At 48.3% G+C, this 9,798-nt stretch overlaps 1 protein-coding gene across 2 annotated transcripts in view; it reads right to left on the bottom strand.

Moving 5' to 3' along the window:
- Nucleotides 1–9,798, bottom strand: part of LOC136708463 (guanine nucleotide-binding protein G(olf) subunit alpha-like) — a 41,564-nt gene that overhangs the window by 1,888 nt on the left and 29,878 nt on the right. For both annotated transcript variants that reach the window (XM_066683035.1, XM_066683036.1), the window contains exons 6-11: nucleotides 4,742–4,796; nucleotides 4,574–4,647; nucleotides 3,358–3,416; nucleotides 2,430–2,550; nucleotides 1,238–1,368; nucleotides 1,078–1,145 (exon numbers count right to left, since the gene is read on the bottom strand). In XM_066683035.1, the coding sequence (XP_066539132.1) occupies nucleotides 1,078–1,145; nucleotides 1,238–1,368; nucleotides 2,430–2,550; nucleotides 3,358–3,416; nucleotides 4,574–4,647; nucleotides 4,742–4,796 (508 nt within the window). The remainder of the gene's footprint in view (nucleotides 1–1,077; nucleotides 1,146–1,237; nucleotides 1,369–2,429; nucleotides 2,551–3,357; nucleotides 3,417–4,573; nucleotides 4,648–4,741; nucleotides 4,797–9,798) is intronic.

A 9,798-nucleotide genomic window follows, 5' to 3' on the forward strand; every position in this document is an offset into this window, starting at 1 on the left:
AGCAGCTGCAGCGAACGTCTGAAACAGAACGGAGGTGTGTGAGATACCGCTGTGGTTGTGTGTGCCACATGCAGCCGGAGTAAACTGTGGAGCTGATTAACTCTGGAGTGTACTGACCACAGTGTGGCGCTCTATCAGGGTCTGGTGTAAAGTGGGGAAACCCTGACTCTCAGTTTGCTGTCGAGGATCGTGCTGTAAACACACTCCAGTGTTAAAGGTGGGGTGTGTGTATTTCTCTGCGTCTGAGCCGTGCTCTGTTCGTATTCGGTGTGTGACTGTGTTCAGGGTGAAACAGACCGGGGGATTCACTTTTGGTCTGGTTTTCTCAGTGTTTACATTTGACTTCTTTATGTTCGGTGTCTTCACTAAAGTCAGAACACGTCCAAACCACAGACGCAGCATTTCTCTTTGGTACGAGCCGCTGAGAGAAAACCCAGGAGGGTGAGGAGACACAGAATTAGCTCCTACAAAATTAGCTCCTCCCAGCTTCTTATCTGAATTTCTATTTCCACTTTAACTCTAGAAGAATCATGGCGATGCACAGAGAGCCACTGGTTTGACGCTGTGACTGACCTCCCTCCGTCCCTCACCGAAACAGCACTCCAAGTAAAATCAGTCAGTCACACCGGCTCCCGGCGCTTCTAGGGTTAAACGTGTAACTAGCCGAGGCTGATGTTATTTTAAGAGGCAGATGTTAACTTCTTATTCTTAATTATTACATTTAAATAAACATCTTTAACCCCACTGCTATTCCACTCCTCGAATAAATCACACAGAACACGGACTTTACTGCGTTAATGCCCACGTGGGTCCGTACTTTACAGAGGTTCTGGAAATTCTAACGGAGGAGGTAGAAACTGGTGGAAAGGGGAGTGGTGAAATAAGGTGAATAGACCAGATTAGGTTAGCACTAGCCCCGCCCACACTCCACTACCTCACACGCTGACGTTAACCGTTTCTGTTCAGGGCAAACCTTCATCAGAAACTGAACAGTAATTCACTGCTCGAAAAACTTCAGCTTTTTATAAACCCCTAACAAACCCCCACCTGTCCCGACTAAACCCACTCAACACCTACCAGGAACTCATCACGAATGAAGTACTTGGCTCGCGTTACTCTCGGGTCTTCTCCTGGTTCCGGAGTCGCTAAAAAGTAAACAGTTAAAGGTAAAACACAGGAAAGTTAATGTGTGCCATAAACAAATCCGTCAGAATGCCGGGGACGGAGTGGACTCTACCTTCATTTGGTATGGTGTAGCGTGTGTATTCTGGAAAATAGTCTTCGATTTTGGATTTCCCAGCTAACACCTTCTCAGCCAACATGTCCTGCTTGTTGAGGAACAAAATAACAGAGATCGTCCGCAACCATCTGTAGACGAAGAGAAACAGAGACCGGGTCAGAACACATGCCGGATTCACCTTCACGACCAACACCAAGAACAGACTGTCCACCCACCGCCCGACGTGTGTCACACGAACCGAGGTGTTGGGCGCAGTGTTTGTGCTGAGATTAAAGCGGGGCATTGGTGTCTTTTTACTTTAAAACAGGGAAGTGGACGTGAAAATTAAGGCATTCCTTTAAAATGAATTATTTTAAGAACATTAAGAACAAGAACGGGATTTAGTTTTACTTTAATAGAGACAGAAAACAAACAGGAAACTCTTAACACTAACACTAGCCCTAGACCATGGGTCTTTGCTCCCTCTGATGAGGCTCAGCTTTTGAAAATAATTTTGAAAAGTATTTAATTAAAATATATTTTATTTTACTGTGTTCATTTTCAAAATGAAATTCTATGAAGATTATGGCGATCTTGTAACATCTAAAATAGTTTAATATTTAAAATATTTTGTTGCTCTTAACACACCTCACGACTTCCGACGTGTGACACCCGTCAGTGTGCGGTTTCTTGAACTTTCTGACGGCTGACTGCACAGCGCCAGTAAAATAAACGACGGCACGCAGAGAGAGGACAGCAGTGTTGTTTGCTGCCAGTGGATAATTTAAGTTCTGTGTTTTTTTCCCATTACTACAAGGACTACAGACACTGAGTATTTTACTTCACCGTCAACACTTTTTCGGAGTTAAAAATGTTTGTCGCGTGCAGAAATGTTATTTCATTTTCTTTACTGTGTGAAATGGGTCCAAATGGCTTTGAGTGGTGAAGGGTAAAGGTTGCCGACCCCTGCCCCAGACTCTAACCCCAACCCTAGAGGTTTAAAGCCGTCACACTGAGGGGCGCATGTTTAAAACAACGTTAAGTTTAAGTCTCTAATCTAAACTCAACTGAAAAAGCTCTTCTGTGGGTCGCTGTGGATAAGAGCGTTTTCTAAACCCCATAAACATAACTGTAAATGTCCTGAACTGAAGTCTCTTCCCCAGCTCCACACGGTCAGCCCCTGGAACCTGTGCAGAGTAAAGACACTCACCTATTGTTCCAAATGCTGCGAAAAAGGTCGAGTGCTTCTCGAAGTCGGTTCGTGTTGTTGTCTTCCCGTATCACCATGTTATAGCTGCTGCTGGCCACGACGAAGATAATCGCAGTGACGTCTGGAGAGAGAGAGAGAGAGAGAAAGGGGGAAAGATAAATAGAGGGAGAGAGAAATAGAGAGAGAGAGAGGGAAAGGGAAAGTGAGACGAGAGAGAGAGGGGGGGGTGGGAGTCCCTGAGAGTCATACTGCCACTTCACAGCTTTACCACACTTTAAATACATCAGGAGCAGTAAAGAAGCACATTACATACAGCCATTGGCCAAAACATTAAAGCCACCTCCTGATTCGACCCTCGGAGCTCCACTGACCACAGGTCTCTCTGAAGTTCTACTATTATAGAATATAGTCTGTAATCTGTTGCTCTGCATACTTTTAAAAGCCCCTTTTACAAGGTCAAGACCCCCTCAGGACCCCCACAGAGCAGGTGTGATGTGGTGGTGGATCATTCTCAGCGCTGCAGTGACACTGACGTGGTGGTGGTGTGTTAGTGTGTGTTGTGCTGGTGTAGAGTGGATCAGACACAGCAGTGCTGCTGGAGTTTTTAAACCCCTCAGTGTCACTGCTGCACTCAGAACAGTCCACCGACCAAAAACATCCAAAGTGACCTTTGTAGACAGTGAGTGTCCACCCAAAGAGGAAGATGTAAATTTCATTTTATTTTTTTCCAGTTTTGTATCAGGACACGTCACTAAACACGAACTAAAGCTTAATACTTAAAACAGCTTCACAAGCGCCTAACCCTGGCTTTAACCAAACAGAGGGGTTAATAACCCCCCACCCTCAAAAAAGGCTCCGTACGACAGTGTGGAATTAAATCATAAGCGCTGAGTTCAAACCCGAGGGCACCGCCCACTGTGGACCCTACCGTTAAAGCACTGGATCCACTTTCTCCTCTCGTCTCGCTGGCCCCCCACGTCAAACATACTGAGAGAGAAAAGACAAAACATGACACTTGTCCTTTAGTAATCACGCCTCCCTCTAGTGGTCGCATGCCACACTTCAGTCTTTCCACTGTTTAAAATACTTCAGTTTAATAAACAGAAAATACACTGCATTTTACATCATCTGTTAAACTTAGGGCTGTCACTCCTGATAACTTTAATGATCCAGGAGACAGCGCTGATAACGATATGAGTTGTGATAATTAAACAATAAAAACATCAACATCTCCCCCCAACTCCCGCTCCATCTGCCCCCCAACTCCCGCTCCATCTGCCCCCAACTCCCGCACCAACTCCTGCCCCATCTGCCCCCAACTCCCACTCCATCTGCCCCCCAACTCCCGCTCCATCTGCCCCCCAACTCCCGCTCCATCTGCCCCCAACTCCCGCTCCATCTGCCCCCCAACTCCCGCTCCATCTGCCCCCAACTCCCGCTCCATCTGCCCCCCAACTCCCGCTCCATCTGCCCCCAACTCCCGCTCCATCTGCCCCCAACTCCCGCTCCATCTGCCCCCCAACTCCCGCTCCATCTGCCCCCCAACTCCCGCTCCATCTGCCCCCCAACTCCTGCCCCATCTGCCCCCAACTCCCGCTCCATCTGCCCCCAACTCCTGCCCCATCTGCCCCCAACTCCTGCCCCATCTGCCCCCAACTCCCGCTCCATCTGCCCCCAACTCCTGCCCCATCTGCCCCCAACTCCCGCTCCATCTGCCCCCAACTCCCGCCCCATCTGCCCCCCAACTCCCGCCCCATCTGCCCCCCAACTCCCGCCCCATCTGCCCCCCAACACCTGCCAACTCCCGCTCCATCTGCCCCCCAACTCCTGCCCAAATCCCCAAAATAACTCCCTCTCAACTCCAGCCCAACTTCCCCGCTATCTCTACACACATTCCCCCCCAACTACTGCCCTCACCTCTCACCCTAACTCCCATGCACTCCACCCAACTACTGCCCCAATTCCACCTGTGTTACTGCGGACACCCCACAGTGACGTGGGGTCGAGTTCACAGAGAAGGTAAAGTGAAATGTGTTTATTTATAGAGTGTATAATTGTGTGAATAATTCAGTAAGTGACAGCCCATCTTTAATTAGAATAAATTAATGAGTTTAAGTGCAGTGTGGAGGGTTGGATCTACTCACTGAAAGTTGACTTTGTCCACCTGAAATCGCGTTTCAAAAATCCCTGAAGTTAGGACTCTGCAGCGCAGCAGGTCCTGAAAAGATTCAAATATTTCATCAGCTTCCTGAAGACACACTGAGCAGATTCAGCTGGTTTTATTGTGAAGTCAGAAGTGTGTGGAGCTGTACCTGATCTGTTGGTGTGTAGTCACTCTGCCTCACCGCGTCGATCCGGTCCAAAAAACTGTGACAAACAAAACAAATGATTTTAAACTGTGCAGTTTACAGCTTAATTTACACTGCACTCCTCTCATTCCTATAGCACCCCCTGTGTTCAGAAAACAGAACTGTAACAGAGCCATAAAATAACCACCGCAATCTTCATCATACACACAGCAAACATCTTATTAATGAATATTAACAACAAAGATTAGAAAAAATAAACAATTTAACAACATTCATAAAATAAATGATTATATATGATTTATCACGGGTGGCACGGTGTCGCAGCTCCAGGGTCCTGGAGGTTGTGGGTTCGATTCCCACTCCGGGTGACTGTCTGTGAGGAGTGTGGTGTGTTCTCCCTGTGTCTGTGTGGGTTTCCTCCGGGTGATTGTCTGTGAGGAGTGTGGTGTGTTCTCCCTGTGTCTGTGTGGGTTTCCTCCGGGTGACTGTCTGTGAGGAGTGTGGTGTGTTCTCCCTGTGTCTGTGTGGGTTTCCTCCGGGTGACTGTCTGTGAGGAGTGTGGTGTGTTCTCCCTGTGTCTGTGTGGGTTTCCTCCGGGTGAATGTCTGTGAGGAGTGTGGTGTGTTCTCCCTGTGTCTGTGTGGGTTTCCTCCGGGTGACTGTCTGTGAGGAGTGTGGTGTGTTCTCCCTGTGTCTGCGTGGGTTTCCTACGGGTGACTGTCTGTGAGGAGTGTGATGTGTTCTCTCTGTGTCTGCGTGGGTTTCCTACGGGTGACTGTCTGTGAGGAGTGTGGTGTGTTCTCCCTGTGTCTGTGTGGGTTTCCTCTGAGTGACTGTCTGTGAGGAGTGTGGTGTGTTCTCCCTGTGTCTGTGTGGGTTTCCTCTGGGTGACTGTCTGTGAGGAGTGTGGTGTGTTCTCCCTGTGTCTGTGTGGGTTTCCTCTGGGTGCTCCGGTTTCCTCCCACAGTGCAAAAACACACGTTGGTAGGTGGATTGGCGAGTCAAAAGTGTCTGTAGGTGTGAGTGTGTCTGTGTGTGTCTGCGTTGCCCTGTGAAGGACTTGCGCACCCTGCAGGGTGTATTCCCGCCTTGCGCCCAAGGATTCCAGGTAGGACCCTGAACTTGATAAGGGTTACAGATAATGAATGATTTATTATTATTTACAAATGGATTATAAAGGTTTTATCTGTTCTCATCAGGATTTTTAAAACAGTAAAACACCACTGGAGAAAACAGCAGAACCAGAACCCAGAAAGAATTAAAAAAAAACTGTGAATAACTAAAAGAACTGAAGTGTAAAATGTTTGAGGGAAGACATCAATCTGAATATTTTGAAAATGGACGAAAAAAAACACAATTAAAATTAAATCTCATTGTTTATTGAAAAGAACAAACAAAAAATTTCTCCTCAAATTCCACATTAATATTCAGCGCTGCAGTGACACTGACGTGGTGGTGGTGTGTTAGTGTGTGTTGTGCTGGTGTAGAGTGGATCAGACACAGCAGTGCTGCTGGAGTTTTTAAACCCCTCAGTGTCTGGACTGAGAACAGTCCACCGACCAAAAACATCCAGCTCCAGGTTTGGTGTGATTCCTGAACGCAAGGCAAAGAGGCTGAAATACAGATTCATGTAGCGTCCTAACGGCTGACCTGAAATGACCGGACTGGACACGAAGGAACATCACACAATAACACAGAGTTCTGTATTTCAGCCAGAGGGTTAACTCCAGAATTAAACAAACAAAGCTTCAGTGTGCTGTCCTTCTGCAGAACACCAACAGCCCCTCGTCCAAAGACAGCACCTCACCTTCCCCCTGACCTTCCTTTGTTTACAGTGCATTGCTGGGATACTCCCTTTGATTTGGCTGTGAGCACACACACACAGCCCACTCCAACACTGTGTGCTCTGCAGTGCTGCTATTAATAGCTGGCGCTTGCTCTGGCTCCATGGTGCTTTTATATAAGCTCTGGGGAGTGGTGGGGGGAGTGGGGGCTGCAGAGAGGGAGGTTCAGACAATGCAGCCACAGGCAATACCCCACCCCCCAGCCCCCTGTCCTCCTGCCTCCCTCCATTTCCTCCTCAGTGTCTGGCCAAACAAACAGGCATTCATCCTTGTAGCCACTACTGGCGCCACCGTGTGGCCATCACACTGCAGTGACGTTATGGGTCACCGTCTGAAGGGGCACAGCACTTCTGTCTAGGGCTAATTTCTAAAAACTACCGCTGTAACAAACGCCTTAACTCAAATTAAACTAGTTCCTTTTTCACGTTTATTAATCATTTCAGTAAAAATCTGCCCACGACTTCCTCCCATAACTCCCTCTTTTTGCAGAGTCTAGTGATGGATTATCAGCTACTGATGCGTTCAGAGGGTAGATTACGTTATTAACACTGACACGTGGTTTAAAACCCATCAATAACTCACACTTCCTTCTTCCTCCTCTACACTCTTACACACACACACACGCACACTCTCCCTCAAACACACACACACAAACACTCTCCCTCACACATACTCCCTCAAACACACAAACACACACTCACACTCACATGCACACACACAAACAAACTCCCTCACACGCACGCACACACATACACACACACACACACAAACACTCTCCCTCACACGCACACACACTCTCCCTCACACGCGCACACACACAAACACACACTCTCCCTCACATGCACACACACACAAACACTCTCCCTCACACACATACACATGCACACATACACAAACACTCTCCCTCACACACGCACACACACAAACACACTCCCTCACACACAAACACACAAACACACTCCCTCACACACGCACACACACACTCCCTCACACACGCACACACACAAACACACTCCCTCACACACAAACACACAAACACACTCCCTCACACACGCACACACACACTCCCTCACACGCGCACACACACTCCCTCACACGCGCACACACACAAACAGATAGATAGATAGATAGATAGATAGATAGATAGATCTTTATTGTCACATACAAAGGTATACAAGTACAACATTGTAGCGAAATTAGCTTCCGTCTGTACACTCACATAAACAGGGGTTAGGTGTGTGCAACAGACGCGACCGCAGCAGGTTACCCGCGCCATCGTATAGTTAGAAGAAACAGCTAGATTAACATTGGGGAAGTGGTGGTAAAAAAAATGAAGGTCCCAAACTGTGCCTAAGAAGCACAGTGTGTGATCTTGAAAAAAAACAACACCTTTAGCACACAAAGCAATACACACATGTAGTTTCAGTGACGTAGACAAAAAGCAGTAGGAGGCGTGTTCAACGGGGAATGGGGGGGGGGCCAGGATCAGTTCGTGAAAATGTCCAGATGTAGTAGCGGTCACGTGTCCTTGAGCCCCAGCTCAGACAAGGGAGGTGCAGCAGATCTCCATGACGACCGTTCTTTCTGGAGGAGTTGAGACTATCAGCAGCCAAGGCCACTGATAGCAGGGGCAGCCAAAACAGATAAAGTTCAGCTTGTTAGAATCAGAGATGTGAGCTGAATTTTTTGCTATAGTCCCTCTGATTCAAAGTTCCAATTTTTCACTGGTCTTCCAGACGATCGATCTTGGCGTTCAAAGCCGTTAGTTGCTCCTTGATGGAATCCAAGCTTCTACTCACAGTCCCAGTCTGTGCGCCAACGGCTCTGCCCATCCCATCAATAATGTTGGTCAGTTTCTTTGGGCTGTTTACAACTGACTCAACTCTTCTAATTTTCCGATAAACCAGGGCACCACCTAATCCAATCAGCAGAAATCCCACGATCATAAATCCAAATAGGTATACATCTTCTATGTCCTCAATGGAGAGAGGCGCCGGACATACCACGCGCCACTTCTCCCATCCATCCATGGCATATCCAGCCAGCGTCGTTCCATCAGGACAGGAGGGCTCCCCCGTGCCCAAACTTCTTCTTGAGAAGATGGTGTCAATAGCGTTGAGAGACCAGCTGATCAATTCCATTTCTAATTGTAATTCGAAGAGCGGCGTTAGAGAGACCCCGGGTAGACAAGACAAGACCAGAGACGCGAGCAGGAGAGATAAGGAGCGGAGAGGGAGAAAATGCGACCGCCTCCCACGAGAGCAAGAAGGAACACTCCCTCACACACAAACACACAAACACACTCCCTCACACACGCACACACACACTCCCTCACACGCACACACACACTCCCTCACACGCGCACACACACAAACACACACTCTCCCTCACATGCACACACACACAAACACTCTCCCTCACACACATACACATGCACACATACACAAACACTCTCCCTCACACACGCACACACACAAACACACTCCCTCACACACAAACACACAAACACACTCCCTCACACACGCACACACACACTCCCTCACACGCACACACACACTCCCTCACACGCACACACACACACAAACACACTCCCTCACACACACACACAAACATACACACACACTCCCTCACACACTCAAACACTCCCTCACACACACACACACACTCCCTCACACACACATACACTCTCCCTCACACACACACACACACTCCCTCACACACACACACACACTCCCTCACACACACACACACAAACACACTCCCTCACACACGCACACACACACTCCCTCACACGCACACACACACTCCCTCACACGCACACACACACACAAACACACTCCCTCACACACAAACACTCTCCCTCACACGCCCACACACACACAAACACACTCCCTCACACACAAACACACTCCCTCACACACAAACACACAAACACACTCCCTCACACACGCACACACACACTCCCTCACACGCACACACACACACAAACACACTCCCTCACACACAAACACTCTCCCTCACACGCCCACACACATACACACTCCCTCTCTCACACACACACACACACAAACACACTCCCTCACACACAAACACACTCCCTCACACACACACAAACACACTCCCTCACACACACACAAACACACTCCCTCACACACACACAAACACACTCCCTCACACACACACACAAACACACTCCCTCACACACTCACACACACA

Source organism: Hoplias malabaricus, chromosome 10, assembly GCF_029633855.1.
Source record: "Hoplias malabaricus isolate fHopMal1 chromosome 10, fHopMal1.hap1, whole genome shotgun sequence".
Taxonomy (NCBI): domain Eukaryota; kingdom Metazoa; phylum Chordata; class Actinopteri; order Characiformes; family Erythrinidae; genus Hoplias; species Hoplias malabaricus.